Here is a 17,829-nt window from a genome sequence, read left to right on the forward strand (position 1 = left end):
AACAACCATCACATTAATGGTCAAGGTCACTTTACAGCATAGTTCAAAATGCTAAAAATCATGGGGTCGTTTGATTTCTCATTTTCACAGTAAATACAAAAAAAAAAGGTCATTATTACTCAATGTGCCTGTTTGAAAATATGTGAGTATTTCTGCTTAAAAAGTCGATCCGAAAAGGACCGACTTAAATATGTGAGCCCCATTATAATGTATGTGACATATTCACATTGTTCATCCATTTTATCGGAACATTTTAGGGCATGAGCCAAAAAATGAGGTAGATCCAAAGCTTAAGTAGCCTACATCATAAGAAACAGTAGTCATAAAACTTTCACCATTAAAAGGTTTTCTTAGGGCCCACATGATTGTTTATTTGTCATCTAACATGTCCGCAAGGTCACACATGAATGGATAATGGGAAAACACAAATATCAACTTGATCCAAAACTTCATAGGCCCCCGAGAAGTTTTTAACTCTCCACTATATCATATGGTGTGGTTCGCTTGGGCTTTGTATATGCCTCATTTTTGGGCTCATGCCCTAAACTCATCTAGTAGAATGAATGGACAACGTGGATAAGCCATATACATAGTAGAATGCCTCACATGAAATTCATATCCATTCTCGATTTTAGGGTTCAAAAAGCAAAACATCAACATCAGCATTGAGAATACTATTAGAATTACATTGGTAAATAATTATTACATATTTAAAACGATGAATTAAAAAGAAAACACCGGTTCGATGTCTAACCAAGTCTAGCAAGCTTGTAGACTCTAATGAGTTTTAAGTTGATAGGACTGAACTTTGAAGTTGGTAATGTATGAGAAATATGAATAGTACAACTGTACAACTCACCTAATGGATGTGGGTCGTTTATAACTATACACCCACCTAGCACCTTCTCGTCTTTTCTTTAGGTACATTGGTTTTGTTAGTGAAAATTGATATTGTGACTTAGCTTGTTACTTATTAATATAAGCGGAAAGAAAATGAGCAGTTTATAATTCTCTTTTTCTCTCTTTTTTACATTTTTTGGGTCTCTCTCTCTTTTTTTTTTATTTTAAAAAAGGTAAATAAAAGAACATGGGAGAGAAGATGCAACTTTTGCTTTGGCAATGTAATATTTTGAAAATATGGTGATATTGATGTGAAAGATTAATATATTAAATCCATAAAATAATGCATTTTTTTAGAAAAAAATAATTCCATATCAAGAATCACTCCACCTTGCAATAGATGCTCTCTAAATCTATGAATTCGTAGATTTTCCCAAAACATTAGACTTTGGAATATTGCATTTTTCCACCAAATGTCCAGTTCAAAGGTGACTGACTCGGTTGAAGTCATGTCGAGTTATATCGAGAAGGCCTAGTTGTTGAGTCAAACGAGTCTTGACCGAGTCAATCTTGTCATCAAATTTCTTTGATACTTTGCACAAAATCTCATCAAGCTGAGTTGATTCAGCCAAGTTTAAGTCTAGTCGCGCCTTTTAGTACTGCTCTTCACTGGACCTGTACACAGTCGAATTGAGTCAGCTTGGCCCAACTTGGCTAGGCTCAGCCAGCAGACTGAACTTGGCTTGGCTCGATCCTTGAGCTTGACTGGGCAGCTCGGCCAGCTCAAGCCGTTAATATTTTTGTGACCTTTTTAACATAATGACAAATAAATATCACTGTGGGCCCGAGGAAAGTTTCAACGGTGGACAGCGTGGTGTGGTCCACTTGAGCTTTGGATATCCTTCAATTTTGGAATCATACCCTTAAATGATCTGAAAAAACGGATGGACGGCGTGGACAAGACACATAAATCCATGGTGGGCCCCACAGAGTTTATGGCACACAATCCGCTTCCCTCGATCTCAGTAGATCTACCGAAAGCGGCAACAAACATGCGGTCCAAGGTACGCGCTCGGCGTACGCAGCGAAAGCGAAACGGTTCCTCTTCTTGCTTTTGTATATTTGAAATGAGAGAAGAAATGTGAGAGAGAGAGAGAGAGTAGGTGAGATAGAGATGGGTATAAAAGCCAAGAACTCCCTTCTCTACTCTCCCGACTTTGGAAGATCCAAACTAGAAGGTAAAAACGTCCGAAATTGGTTCTCATTTCTTCAATTTTCGGTTCTTGACTTCTGTTTCCCTTCTTTAGAGAATCTCGAATTTTTTATGATAATTCCGTATTCCTCTGGAGTTTTAATCATCACTGATTCAGATTCCGTATGAATTATTTGATTCTTGCTATCGATTTTCTTGATTGTGTTCGAGTATGGATGTTTATCATTCATGAGTTGGAATTTGACTGACATTGAGCATTTGTCTGTGTATAATTTGGGTTTGTATTTGCCTATCTGGTGGCTCGGGATCATTAGCATGTGTCGTCCCATGAGGTCCACTTGTAAATATGGTCTGAATATCTGGACTGTCCACTTGGCTAGGATGATCCTGACAGCTGAATTTCCTTTCACTGTTCCACATTCAATTATACATATCCAATATCAGAATGGATGTTCAGCGTACGTTTCTTATGGCTCATCTGGGATAGCTTCCAGAACATGGACGGTTCTGATCGCAGAACTATCTTTGCATGTGGGCCCCACTGCAATCACAACTCGCGACGTGGGAATGGTGAATTCATCTAATTTTTGAGTAGGAGTGAAAAAGTTCAAATTCATTTGAGAAATGTTTTCTTGATAGTGTTTCAGTGTGTTCTTCATGTGCAAAAAGCCTCTGGTGTTGGATCTCTGTAGGTAAGCTAGGTGACAAAGCACTCTATTACTGTACACCTTGGCTGCATATAGAAGATCTGGGCAATTCATCAGTGCAGACCTGCCATAGATAGGCCATGGCCCAAGAAATCACATTGGCAGAGAGAGGACCATCCTACTCACGGGTTGAAGGGATGTTAGAAATGCAAATGTGCAGTTTCATAATAGCGGGACCTGTTGTTGATGAACATTACTCAAATGTGCAGTTTCTAAGGTATGATCCATTGATGTTAGGGACAAACAGATGAGGAACCCGGATCTCATACATGCATGCCATGCGTGCAGAGATAAGAGTGCCGAATCAGGATTTAAGTACTGGTTGGAGTGTGACTCACCTGTGGACCTAAATTGGTCTGAATTGCTTTGACTCAGTTTGACTCAGTCTTGTATTAGTGTGGTAACTCATATCATTTCCACACGATGTTTAAAATGCATAGGTTAATTATTGTGCGTTGCACTAAAAAATTCAACATTTGGCACGAGGGTTTGGTGATCCAGACCATTCTTGTGCTGGGCACCAGCAGATAAGTGGTATGGATCTGTTTCATTCATGCCCCATTTACTGGGATGGACTATCCGGTAAATGAAGAGAGAATATTAGTTACAGCTAGTTCTCCTGTGTTCTGTACAGACAATATCTGACTGGATGGTTCAATTCATCTGGACTGTTTATGTGATTGGTACTGGATTTCCTGTTGATCTGGATCATTCATGTGGTTTTCCCTACCATGGATAGGCTACGGTGAAATAATCTTACTGACAGGATAAATGGAGGTGAAAAAACCATAACATTCAACTGGAAAAGGTCCAACCATCAGACAGGATTTTCCAATCCATACAATTTTTGGATCATGGTTGTATTCACGATAGGGATGACCAGGTGAACATATTGGATCACCAGTCAGTTCAACACACATCTTTTTTCTGGGTCCAGATGAACATATTGGACCACCAGGATCACAGATTCACAGTAGTATTTCACTACCATTTTTGTCAATGTTGGCATGATTTGATCCTTTTCTGTTATAGATGTCATAGATGTATACAATGTTTGATGGATAGAGTTGTAGCGATTGTTTTATGGAAATTGTTCAACCAGATACGAGAAAATGGTTTTACGGCTTGTTTGAATTTGGTTGGTGGAATGAATATGTAGTAATGAAAGAAAAGTAATGTAGTGTTCACCAATGTTTACTGGCTTTGCTGGAATTGGACTTCTTCTTCTTTATAAGTGCTTCAAGATTCTGCAATCCAATGCACAACTATTAATAACTAAGAAAATAACTTGATTGTTTTGTTATGATAGATATTCTAATATATCTGTTTCAGCTCATGACCCATGAGAATGGTTCAAGATTGAAGAACCTGTTTTGTTTTGTAATAACAGGAAAAAGATGTCGTCTTATGATAGTTGTGAAGTTTAATCTTTACTTACCACTGCCTTATGCAGATCATAGGGTATTGTTGATCATACCAGCATTCTCACAACGCACTCTCATTGGCAATGAGTGAGTCCTCAACTTCAACAATTGCATCCTTGTCAAAGGGAAGCGACTCCAACAATTTACCAGAGAAAGGGTGCCTTTCCATTGTTGTGCTTGGTGCTTCAGGAGACCTTGCCAAGAAAAAGACATTTCCAGCGCTTTTCAATCTTTATCGACAGGTTTGTTTTAATATGTTAACATTACATGTTGAGGATACTGTTAGAGTTATATATTTTGGTTATCATTACTTGTTTCATGTGAAGCCCTTTTGGGAAGAACATATCCTGTCCAAACCATCCAAGCAATAAACAAAAACTTGAATGATATGTAGTTTCGAGGAGGATGTGAATTACACGAGATGGTGTAGTTTGAAGGACTTTATTGTATTATACAAGCCCGGATTCAGGATTTTCCCTTGTGGGAATTGGGAAATCAGGTGTTCTGAAGATGGCATTTGGGGTGAAGGAGGTATGTAGGTTTTCTATAAGCTAGATCGCCAGAACGGATTAAGAAGGGCATGTACCTTCCGTTATATACTGTAGTCAGCTCTGTCTCCAAACCACAATGAACTGATTTACTGCAAACTTGCCTCACTTTGCCATAGGAATGATATTGTGAAGCTCGCGTTCTGCATGGATTTGCATAAAGCATGATATAGGACATCTCAAGACATCAGCTTATGCTTTTTAAAATTTTAAATTTATTTTTAGGGATTTTTCATATTAACGCCTATCATTTAGTGCATACATTAAAAACCACCTACTTCTAAAATTCTTCCACATAAACACTCACCTTTTCGGCAGTCAGTAAAGTGCTCAACGTTAGAAATCCATACTATAACGTATGGTATTTTTTAAATGACTAAAACGCCCAGAGTAAAAGCCCCCTTAACTAACCCACCTACCTATCTAAACCATGGTTAAATTTCATCTACCATGCTACACATGCCGCTTGTCACATGGAGATCGTATAACTCAAAGTTCTGTGGCGCACACTGTGATGTCCTTGTGACATCTTCTCCGTCCATGAATTTCACCAACTCATGGTAGGCTGTGACCCCACAAACTAGGCAGATCCAAAACTCAAGTGTGCCACACCACAAGAAACACTGGGGGATGGAAACATCCACTGTTGAAACCCTTCATGGGGCCCACCACAATGTTGACATGCACTCTGTCCATCAGTTTCTGAGCTCATGGTAGGATGTGAACCCAAAAACTAGGCACATCCAAACTCGGATGGGCCGTGAGTGACACCACAGGAAAGAGCAGGGGATGGAAATGCCCACCATTGATACCATCATGGGGCCCACCATCATCTCTATGTTCCGTCCAACCCGTTTGTAAGGTGATGCCCACAACAGTAAAGGGAAAACACAAATATCAGCCTCATCTAAAGCTTCTTAATAAAGTTTTAATGTTATGCATTCAATCCCACACTTTCCTGCGGTGCGGCCCACTTGAATTTTGGATCTGCCTAGATTGTGGTCTCACATCCTACCATGAGCTTGTGAAACTGATGGACGGAGTGGATGTGACAAGGACATTACAGTGGGCCCTATCAAACTTTGGCTTACCCGAGCTCATCTTAGCCAGGTGCAATTGGAGTAAAACAGTGGAAACTATGTTCAAAGGGGGCCAAATTGTCGTTTAGGCTGTTAACAACTCTTTTTGTTAACTATCTGTTAGTCAAAGTCGAAGTATCTGCCTTTTCAACTGTATATATAAAAGGTGAGCTTTTTGTGGAAAAAACTTAAAAAATATGCGGTTTTTGGTACATGCACTACATGATAGGCAGTCCTATAGGAAAATCCATATATATATATATATATATATATATACACATGGACCCTCCTCACCTGTTCCACTGCATGCTATCTTGCGGGAGCACAATCAAAGCACTCGATCCACCTATCAATTGCCAAAGCAACATGAACATCTCCTGTCCTGCACCTCCAATGCACACTTACAATGAATCAGGTCCTCTCAATCCTGCAGCACCACCTCTCTATGCTAGCCTGGAACTTGAGTTCAGCAATCAAATAGTTCACCAATCTTAATCCATGGGGTTGCCATCATGTGCCCCAATCCGACCAAAGCTCTGCTTTCATGGGCTTCTCCTGTATGCCACAAGCTGACTAAACTCGAATCCAAAAATCTTAGTTATCCAATCTTAATCCATGTGCCACTAGCCGACCAGCAAAGTGCTGCCTTCATGGGCTCTGCCACAAGCTGAATGCAAAGTTTTATATTGTATAACTATAAACCTTCATCCACTATGACTCAATCCTCAAACTCCAACCTTTGGTCAACTCACTTTGACACCAAAATGACTGTTAAAATATGCCTACCTCATATAATCAACTTTGATCGCCTGAGTAGCCATGAGTGTGACTTCTGATTGTACGGCCAGGCTGATCCCAATATAAGGCTTGAGGCCCTTACTCAGTACTCACACATTGGACCTCAACATTAGCCTTCAATGTCAATTCCAGATTGCACAAGAACATTTTTTCAAATTCCAATATCTACAAAAATCTGCTATTGACTGGAGAATTTGCAGCCAAATGCATGCAGTGCTTTGTAGCTGCTCTAAGTTTCTATCCCACATGCTAACTGCTTTGTGATGCAGTTATGGGCATAAAGTCTAAACCTAAATCACGAAGCAAACATGCTCAATGATCTGGTACACATCTAAGGGTTGTCATGGCCAAAAGGGAACCAAGAACAGGGCCTAGAAAACAGCCCAAATTTGTAGCAAGGGAAAATCTGCCATGGGAGGTATGAAAAATAGTGCAGGATGGCATAAAAATTTGAACCATGTGTGTTTGGAGACCCAAGACAGGGGTTGGTTGATAGCATGACCCCATATCAAACTGACATCGACATTCCCCCATCGCAAAGGCTCTTTCATATTAGTTACATAAGCTGTGTACAGTTGGTTTTAATGAACTGATATTGTCCAGTCTACTTGCAGACTGTGGCAACTGTTGTTTAGCTCACGTGGCCTGTGGGTTCCTAAATAGGTTTCGTTGCTTAACGTGACATGTATTTATTTATGGATTTTAGTGGCAGAGGTTACGACAAGTCTATGGCTAGGAATTAGGAGCACTTTATGGTTGATTTAGAAGGTTTATAAGGGATGTTTACAGACATAATGGACCGCAGTTGCTTCTTCTTCTTTTTTTTTTCTATTGTAGATTCAACATGAGGCTTTTCATGGGTTCCTTAATATAACCCTAAACTTGTTGATGTCTCTCCTTATTTGTATACATGTGAATTGGTAGATGTAAAGTTACTTTGATTGTAGAGTATTTGTGATTTGATGGCTGATTTTTATGTTATGGTTGCTGAAATTTGAGTTATATTAGCAGCAATTGAGCGAACAAATGGAGTGTGCAACATATGGGAACCAATTTTTTCTCTCACAAAGTGACAGTCAAGTTCAATGTGTTTTGTCCTCTCATGAAAGACAGAATTAGATGCAATACTAATCACAGTTTGTTGTAATGTTAGGGGATAAGTAAAGGAGTACTATATCCCATTGCCTTAAGAAACAATCTAGCCCAAATAACTAAATCCCATTGCCTGAAGAAACAATCTAACCCAAATAATATCGCAAATTGCTTGTGCAATTGCATGATACTCTGCTTCAATGGAGAATGAGCAACTACAATTTGCTTCTTGCTTTTCCACAATACAAGATTACCCAAAAAAGTATAAGAACCAACACCGGACCTTCTATCTGTAGAAGAGCCTACCCAATCAGCGTCGTATTACCCAGTCAAGTTCAGATGACCATGGTTGGAAATTTGGAATACAAGTGTTTCCTTGGGGTAGATTTTTGATACCGTAGAATCTTGTATACTGTATTCAGATTGTAAGAAGAAAGAGAAAGGAGTGGAGAATGTAGAGAGGAGAATGGGTTGAAGTTAGGGTTCACACCCCTCATCTCCTTCTTTTATATTATGAAAGTTTCATATTACATAAATTCCATTAATAACGAAAGAAAAAATCCCCTCTATGTCCTAGACCAAAATAACCCATCTAAGTGGGCCTATGTAGGCCCATATCACATTCATTAACATTCTGACGCAGGGATGAACGTGATGAGGATAACTACTCCGAATCCACGGAGCTTCTCTGGACTCCTCACAGAGACTTCTCGAATCCACGAGGAAAGAAAGCAGAAAATAGAAATAAATTCTAATAAATTCGAAATTGATTAATTGATGAATAAAAACGAGTTCACAACCCTTTAAATAGGGGTACCAAGCAATGGGAAAGAAATCAGAATCAAACTACAACTCAAACTCTTAGAATCCGCGACTTACTATAAATAGTAAACTTACTATTTATAGACGGTCGTGATGTCTACTAGTGCGCAAGGTTTTCGGCCAAAAATAGTAAGTGTCCTATTTGGCTTCACCAAACCGTTCTCCTAATTATTCTAAGCTCTTTTCACGTTGGGCGCAACTCCTAAAGCCCGACGGATGAAGAGTTATAATCAAACTAAAACTTACTATTTATAGTAAAAGCGAAATTAAAACAAGGAAACAACCATCGATCCAGGGGTATTTCCCAATTTCAGGTTACATAACCCGGCGTGGCGGGGTTGGTTGGCTAAAGTAGCTCGTTCTACCCCAAAATCATATATTTTACGCCTGATAACTCATTCCGGATTGTGAGATACGCCCGATCTAAGGTCCGACGGTCCGGATCACTTCTGTCGTCGACCGGGCCTTTTCTGATCCATCTTGGCCATGAAACTGTCCGCGACCTGCTCTACATCAGTCCCCTCCACTTCAAAAGAACTCGTCCTTGAGTTCTCACCCTACTTTGGTTCATGATACTTGGTCAGGTCCGGAACGTTGAAAGTCCGTGAGATGGGCATGTCATCGGGAGATCAACAACATAAGCGTTGTCATTGATCTTTCGGATGATTGGTACCGATCCAATCTTCTTATTTTTCAACTTGTTGCACATCCCGGTTGCAAATGGACCATAACGCGGCCGCCTACCTCGAACACTTTTTGCGCCGATGCTTGTCCGCTTGTTCCTTGTGCTCATGATCTTGTCTACCATATGTTTTGCTGCAAGGCTCAAACCTTTGAGCTTAGGCAAAGGAACCAAGTCAAGTGTGTGGCGAGGCACTTGGCATAAATAACCTAGGACGGAGACTTCCCTTTCGAGCAATTCACCATGTTGTTGAATGTAAACTCTGCTTGAGACAAGACCAAATCTCACTGCTTCGATTTTTCTCCTGAAATACAGCGAAGAAGGTTTCTCAACGTGCGATTCATAACTTCAGTTTGCCCATCAATCTGTGGGTGGTAAGCACTACTAAATTGAAGTCGTGTATCGAATCGATTCCATAAAGTCCGCCAAAAGTGGCTAATGAACTTCGTGTCACGATCAAAAGTAATGGTCTTGGGGACCCTGTAGCCGAACGACCTCCCTGAAAAATAAATTCGCCACATGTGTTGCATCGAGGGTCTTCTTGCATGGGATAAAGTGCGCCATCTTTGAGAAATGATCTACCACCACGAACACCGAATCCATGCCGGTTGTGTTCGTGGGAGACCAAGACGAAGTCCATTGATAAATCCCCCCTGTAGAGGCCCGTATTCCGAGATTGCCCCTTGGAGGTCCGACAAACATGACAACGTTGTACGGCTTTTCCCACATCGCGTGCTAATCGCGGCCAATAATACCGCTCTTCCACAAGAGCTCGCGTCTTGTCTCGCCCCTGTGTCCACCAAGGCCACCTCCATGTAGCTCCCGAATAATCTGCTCCTCCGAGAACTTTGGGGGATGCACAATCGATTCCCTTTAAAGAGAAAATCGGTCACTGGGGTGACCTTCTCGACACTTCATCCAAGAATCAAGTCCTCATCCTCGATCCTCCTTGAGCAGCCGACTACCTCGTTGCTCATTGTTACTAGTAGTGATGCACGACGGCTAAGTGCATCACCACCTTATTCCGGCTCGACTTGTGCTTTTAACGAACGTGAATTCCTGTAAAAACGTAACCCATCTAGCATGCACACGATTCACGTTAGTCTGACTATTAATAAACTTTAATGCTTGATGGTCGGTGTACAAAACAAACTCTCTTTAATCGAATAATGCCGCCAATGTCGCTGCGCCTTGCGTTCAACTCAAGCTCATAAGTCGACCCCTTCTTTCGGGCTTCGAAGGCTACTGGCTTGCCTTCCTGTGATAATACTCCTCCAATTCCGACGTATGAAGTGTCACACTGAACCTCAAATAATTTGTTAAAATTAGGAAGCATGAAGACCAGTGTTGTAGACAAATGATGTTTGATCTCATGAAAGCTCTTGTCAGCTTTATTGGTCCACTGGAACGGTCCTTTTTTTTATACAATTTGTTATAGGCGCGACTATGGTGCTAAAATCTCGCACAAATCGATGATAGAAAGTCGCCAACCCGTGAAAACTCCTCACCTCATGAATGTTTGTCGGGATCGGCCGTTCCATAATGGCTCGCACCTTTTCATCGTCCACACGGATGCTTGTGGATGTTACAACAAATTCTAGAAACAATAGTTAAAAAACTATACTTCTTCAAGGAGGTACAACTTGTTAAGTTTTAGGAACCTGCCCGAGATGTTTCTTGTGCTCCGCCTCATCCGGCTATATATCAATATGTCATCAAAATATACTACCACAAATCGGCCGAACGGTTTTAGAACTTGATTCATCAAACGCATAAAAGTACTTGGTGCGTTCGAAAGGCCGAAGGCATGACCAACCACTCATACAACCCTTCCTTGGTCTTGAATGCCGTTTTCCACTCATCACCGGGTCGAATAATCTGATGGTACCCGCTCCTTAGATCTAGTTTAGAGAACACCTTGGCCCCTTCTAACATATCGAACATGTCGTCCAACCGTGGTATTGGGAACCGATATTTGATGGTAATTTTGTTGATTGCTCTGCTGTCGACACACATGCGCCAGCTTCATCTTTTTTTGGCGTTAATAATGCGGGTACGGCACATGGGCTCATGCTCTCTCTCAAGAGACCCTTACGGATCAATTCCTCCACTTGCCCTAAGTATCTCACACTCCTTCTGACTCATCCGATAATGAGGGCTACCCCGGGACGAGGTCTATGTGATGTTGGATGTCCCTCATGGGGGCAATCCATTAAGTCCTCAGGCCGGACTTCTTTGAATTCGTTTAGAAGTCTTAAACTTGGAGGGATGTTTGAGGGTTCCTCTTCCTCGCCCTTCACCACTAAAGCGTATACCTCGCCGGTTTCCTTGGATTCTTCCATAAAATCCCGAATGGTCAAGAGGGAACTCCCCTCCACTTTAGAGGCTTCATGGTGGTTCTCTGGTGCCATAGGGGCAAGGATTATTTTTCGACTACTTGACGAATACATAAACATTATCTTGTCCCTGATGGGTCGCGTCATCATCCGACTGCCAGGGTCGACCGAGTAACATATGACAAGCTTCCATATCGACCACGCCACAAAGTATTTGATCTTTATAATTTTTGCCAATTGAAAACGAGATAGTGCATTGTTCAATTACCTTGTCTCATTCACCTTTTTTATCCAGCCAATTGAGTACGGGGAAGGATGCTTCGTCGTTGGTAGCTGCAATTTGTCCACCATCACTCTTGAGACGATGTTCTCGCTACTACCACTATCTATGATCACATCACAGACCTTCCCGTTGACAGTACACTGAGTATGAAATATATTGTGCCACTATGGATGTAATTCCTTTCGTGGGGCATACAGTAATCGCCTCACAACTAGAAATTTGCTACGATCCTCGCCCGTCACTTTATTGCTACCTGTTATTTCTTTAGTGGTTTGTTCATATTTATCAAAGCCATGGTCTTCTTCTGCAGCCTCATCTTCAGTGCCCCCTTCATTTATAGTCAAGTGTGCTGCAGGACGTTGAGGACAAGTGTTTGATAAGTGGTCTAGTTAGCCACAGTGGTAATAATTATTCGACCTTAGCCGAGCATAAGGATTTGGAACCCTACTCGGACCCGCTGTTATGGGTGCTGCACGTTGAGGTCTGGATGAGCCCGCTCCCCGTATCACGGTTTGCGGTTGTAGGAAGTTGAGGTACTAGGTCTTTTCCTCGTGGCAACACTGGATCCTGCATGGGACCCGTCATAGGGGGTCGAGTTGAAGGATATGAACGAGCAGGAGCTCTTGCAAGTTGTGTTTCTACCCTACCCGCCAATTAAACTGCTTCATCCACGATCCCGACTGGGTACATCTGAACTCGGTCCTAAATTGTCAGTCGCAACCCACCTATAAATCGTGCCACCTTCTGTGACTCAAATTCTGACAGATCGTTTCATGTAGCCAACCGTTGAAATTCTTCAGTATAATTTGTGACAGTTCGATTTCCTTGTCTACAATTTTGATATTGCTGGAATAATATCTGCTCATAATCACTGGGGAGAAATCGAGATCGAAGAAGACGTCTCATCCGTGGCCATGATGAGATGGGCGCCTTGTTCTGGCGAGCTCGTGAGAGTTGTAATTGTTCCCACCATGCAGAAGCACCAGATTTTAATTTAAACGCTACCAATTTTACCCTTTTATGATCTGGCACGTCCATGTAATCAAAATATCTCTCTACTTCGGCTAGCCAATCGAGAAAATCTTCTATACGTAATAAACCGTTAAAACTAGGAAGTTCAGCCTTACCTCGATAGTCTCTTTCAGCACGATCTAGACGATCACCTCCATGGATTGGTCGTCGCGCAAAACCCTCATTAAGGTCCTCGTCGCTAGAACTTGAATCATCTGGTGTAGCCCTACGGTTTGCCACTGGTAGTGCTCTACGAAAATCGGGGTTGTGTCGTACCGCGACCATGGGTGGTGGAGCCACCACGGGTGGTGGAGCACCGCCTAGGGCTCGGGGCGGAAGTAGCGCATCCGCAAGACGGTCGAGAGTTGCCTGCAGCCCTTGCATGGTCAACTGACTCTCCCGGTGGAAAGCTTCCATTCTTTCCGAAAGATAACGAATCCCTGGATCACCGTCCACAGGATTTTGATTCATACCTTCGTTGTTTGCCATCGGCCCGAGGGGAATCCTCGCTTTGATACCAATTGACGCAGGGATGAACGTGATGAGGATAACTACTCCGAATCCACGGAGCTTCTCTGGACTCCTCACAGAGACTTCTCGAATCCACGAGGAAAGAAAGCAGAAAATAGAAATAAATTCTAATAAATTCGAAATTGATTAATTGATGAATAAAAACGAGTTCACAACCCTTTAAATAGGGGTACCAAGCAATGGGAAAGAAATCAGAATCAAACTACAACTCAAACTCCTAGAATCCGCGACTTACTATAAATAGTAAACTTACTATTTATAGACGGTCGTGATGTCTACTAGTGCGCAAGGTTTTCGGCCAAAAATAGTAAGTGTCCTATTTGGCTTCACCAAACCGTTCTCCTAATTATTCTAAGCTCTTTTCACGTTGGGCGCAACTCCTAAAGCCCGACGGATGAAGAGTTATAATCAAACTAAAACTTACTATTTATAGTAAAAGCGAAATTAAAACGGAGAAACGACTATCGATCCAGGGGTTTTTCGCAATTTCGGGCTGCGCAACCCGGCGTAGCGGGGTTGGTTGGCTTCAGTAGCTCGTTCTACCCCAAAATCATATATTTTACGTCAGATAACTCATTCCGGATTGCAAGATACGCCCGATTTAAGGTTCGATGGTCCGGATCACTTCTGTCGTCGACCGGGCCTTTTCTGATCCATCTTGGCCATGTAACTGTCCGCGACCTGCTCTACATCACATTCCCTCTCCAGATGGTGCATAGATATTATCTATTCCTAGCATGGAATATATGTATAGCCTAAGTGGAATGAAGAGCCTTGATGAACATATCAGGATGAAACTTGATCGAGTAGACCCATTTGCAACCCACATCATGTTTACCAGTCAGAAGAGTGGTTAGTGCCCAAGTGTCATTCTGATGAAGTGCATCCATCTCTTCCTTCATAGCTTGCTTTCACCCCACATGTAATAGAGCTTCCTCATATAACTTGGCAACATTGTGAGAAGACAAGGATATGGCAAAGTTGTGGAAATTTGGAGATAAGCCATGAAAGAAAACATATTTAGAGATGGAATGATTGGTGCATGGACGCTTACCTTTTCTTATAGCAATAGGAATATCAGATGGGAACAAAGTGAGAATACAAGGGTAGGGCAAAGTTGTGGAACTTTGCAGATAAGCAATGAAATGAAACATATTTTGAGGTGGGATGATCGGTTTATGGATGCTTACCTTTTCTTAGGGTAATAGGAATATCAGATATATTTGGAGAACTCATTGGACTGCAAGTCTTTGAAGAAGTTATGTTGGATGGCACATTGTGATCGACTCTACCATCTGTCTGTTTTTGTTGTGAATAGACATTCAATTAAGGCATAGAGGGAATGTAAGAGATAGTAGATGATGGAGGTTGCATGTCTTTGTTAACCGTAATACGTGTGGGAATAGCTTTTGTATCAAGAAATTTGCTATCTTTTAAAAAAAATGAGGTGGACTAAAAAAAAAGGTAACATTTATACCTATTGTCTTCGAAGTGGACTATAACAACAATAACTCCTCTGTGTGCAACAAGAAAAATACATTTAATTGCTCAAGGATCAAACTTATCATGGTCAGATTCTAACTGATGGACAAAACAAACAGATTAAAAACATTAGGAGTTAGAGAAAGCAACCAAATATTTTGGAACAAAACTTGATGAGGTGATCGACCCCTTAAAACAGATGAGGATATCCGATTTATCGAAAAACATGCTATGAGTATTATGTCACTTCTAAAACTCTTATGAACATTCATATGAATTAAGAGAGAACGTGTTACCTCAAGTAGGTGACGATTGTTTAGTTTTGCAACCCCATTTTGTTGTAGGGTGTGTGTGAATGATGTCTGCTGTAGGATTCCTATTTTGGAAAAAAATGACTAAAAGCTTGAGACATGTACTCCTTTGCATTATTAGACCAAAACACAAACACTTTCGAATTAAATTGATTTTGCACTTTCATGCGGAAAGTTTTAAAAAGTAGAAAATTATTCAGATCTATCTTTCATCAAATAAAGCCATGCCATTCTCGACCAATCATCAACAAATTTAATAAAATACTTAAACCCAGACCTAATAGATATTTTTACTGGACCTCAAACATTTAATAAAGTAAAGACATCCTTGCTACCATGGGCATTAATTTCACATTTAATGTGGAAGATCTAGTTCCCTATCGCGAGTCATGACCTTTATCTATTGGTTCCCTCGTTTCTTCCCAGACCCCCCCTATATATGAACCTTGGCCATGGACTTACCTTCCTGTATCCATCTTACATTCTCTTCCATCTGCATCGAGAATAGACGAGATAGAAGAAATTTTGGACTTCGAGGCGGTTTCCACTTGCTCTGGGGGTTTCTAGAAATTCCTAGTCGAATGGAGGGACATGCCCGTTATAGATAACTCTTGGATCACAGAGACAGTTGCAGCGCATCGACCTCGATTTGCTCGAGAGATACAGAAGTTCACTTTCGCTTCTAGCAAATTCTTCTTACCCGAGGTGAATTGATGCGGACATCATGGTACACCTTTTAAAGTGTACCAGAGGAGGAGGCGTCGTCGACAGAATACTAGAGCGGAGGAGTTGATGTGGATGGACGTCGGGTCCATCAGACCCATTTTCTGACGCGCTACAGGTACAAGAGCGGCATGATCGCACCTTGACCGCGGGCCCATGGGGCGGATTTTACACCCTGCTGCGCGAGTGTTTTAATTTTAGGCATCTTTTTGTTCTTTTCCTTCCTTTTAGGGGCTTTAATGCACTTGTTGTTTTTAGGCGTCTTTTTATCATTTTCCTTGTTTTCAGGGGCGTTAGTGCACTTTTTTGTTTTTTCCTTGGCTTATATATATTGTGAGAAATCCCATTTTATTATTGAATGAATGAGAATTCGTATGCTTTCTTCCTCTTTTACCAAAGAGATTAGGGTTTCAGGATTGGCCCTTGGGTGTTGAGGATTCCGCTTCGGTTTCAGGTTTTCATTCTTTATAAATTTTCGAGGTGTAGGAAAAGGTAAGAATCAATTGTCTTCTTTTTCTTTAATGCCCTAAAATTCGTACACTCTTTTAATCTCGGACCCATCTCTTTCGTTCCTCTCTGGATATTCCTTTTTGGTTTGAATGAAAAAAAAAAAAGGATGGCTAGTTAGGAGAATTGGATCCAAACTTGATTGTGGACTGGTTTATGCTAGATCAGGGATATCCTCATATCCCTAGGTCCTCCATTTTATTGTTTACGTGATTTTATGTTAAGGGGCATGATCTTGACGGAACAATTTCATCTCTATGTTGAGATTTGCTTAATCGACATGATTGATAACAATTAATTGATTAATTTTATTATTTGAATATCTTCAACCTGATTACACATGCATCTACAGTTAGGCCATCACATGTCCTTACATCAACGGAGAGGCATGCCAGGCCTTATTTTTTTAGTAGAATATGTTGATGATATGGTTGTTATAGGAAATGATGATAAGGGAATAACAAAGCTAAAGACGTATCTAAAGATGCTTTTGTTCACAAAAGATTTGGGACATCTTCAATACTTAGGTATAGAAGTAGCCAACTTAAAGGAATGAATTAATTTGTCTCAACGAAATATGCTTTAGATTTACTCATAAAGACTGGTCTTCTTGGTACTAAGCCAATAGATATGCCGATTGATCCAAATAACAAACTTACTAGTGATCAAGGAGAGGTGCTTGAAGACCTAGGGAAGTATCGAAGATTGGTTGGTAAACGCATCTATGAACCATCCCTTGGCCAGATATTTTTTACATCGTGCGTGCAGTGAGTCAATTTATGGCCTCTCCAAGTGTACTGCACATGGATGTAGTCATTCGAACTCTCTGATATCTTAAAAGGGCACCATGTCAAGGAATTTTGTATTGATGAAACAATCATCTTTGGGTCATATGATATTAGGAAGACATGAGATCCACTACAGGATACTATACGTTTATGAGAGGAAATCTAGTTACATGAAAGAGTAAGAAATAAAGTATTGTGGTTCGATCAAGTGTTGAACCAAAATATAGAGCAATGGTTCATATTACTATTGAATTGGTATGGATTAGTGTTTTAAATAGCGGTAGCGTGATGCGTAGCACTCAACCCTCTATAGCGTGTAGCGTAAGCTACATGATACTTCTATTTTTTAATTTAAAAATAGGACAAATATAATAAATAGTGGAAAAAAGGAAAAAATATAAAAATGCTTAAAAGAGTATTCATTTTATCAATTATAAGCATGTTCAAACAATTTATTAGTTATCATTTATCAAAAGCTAATCCACTTATATAAGACAAATCAAATAATTATTACATCAACAACTTTCTAAGAAAACCACTTTAATTAATAATGTCTAATTGAAACCACAAGTCACAATTATGAAAAGAAATAAAAATCCCATAGGTTAAAAGTATCAAGTACAATATAAGTGTCACACAAGGTGTTCTGTAA

General features: G+C 40.7%; 1 protein-coding gene across 2 annotated transcripts in view; it reads left to right on the forward strand.

The window, feature by feature from the left end:
• Positions 1-1,913: 1,913 nt before the first annotated feature.
• The window catches only part of LOC131246247 (glucose-6-phosphate 1-dehydrogenase, cytoplasmic isoform-like), an 82,586-nt gene continuing 66,670 nt past the window's right edge, over positions 1,914-17,829 (forward strand). Inside the window, exons 1-2 of one of the 2 annotated variants that reach the window (XM_058246174.1) lie at positions 1,914-2,078; positions 4,214-4,426. In XM_058246174.1, the coding sequence (XP_058102157.1) occupies positions 4,268-4,426 (159 nt within the window). In that variant the 5' untranslated portion in view covers positions 1,914-2,078; positions 4,214-4,267. Of the gene's footprint in view, positions 2,079-3,234; positions 3,295-4,213; positions 4,427-17,829 lie in introns of those variants that run through there. The other variant, XM_058246175.1, reaches the window with a different exon arrangement.

The sequence above is a fragment of the Magnolia sinica genome, chromosome 5 (genome assembly GCF_029962835.1).
Source record: "Magnolia sinica isolate HGM2019 chromosome 5, MsV1, whole genome shotgun sequence".
NCBI lineage: Eukaryota > Viridiplantae > Streptophyta > Magnoliopsida > Magnoliales > Magnoliaceae > Magnolia > Magnolia sinica.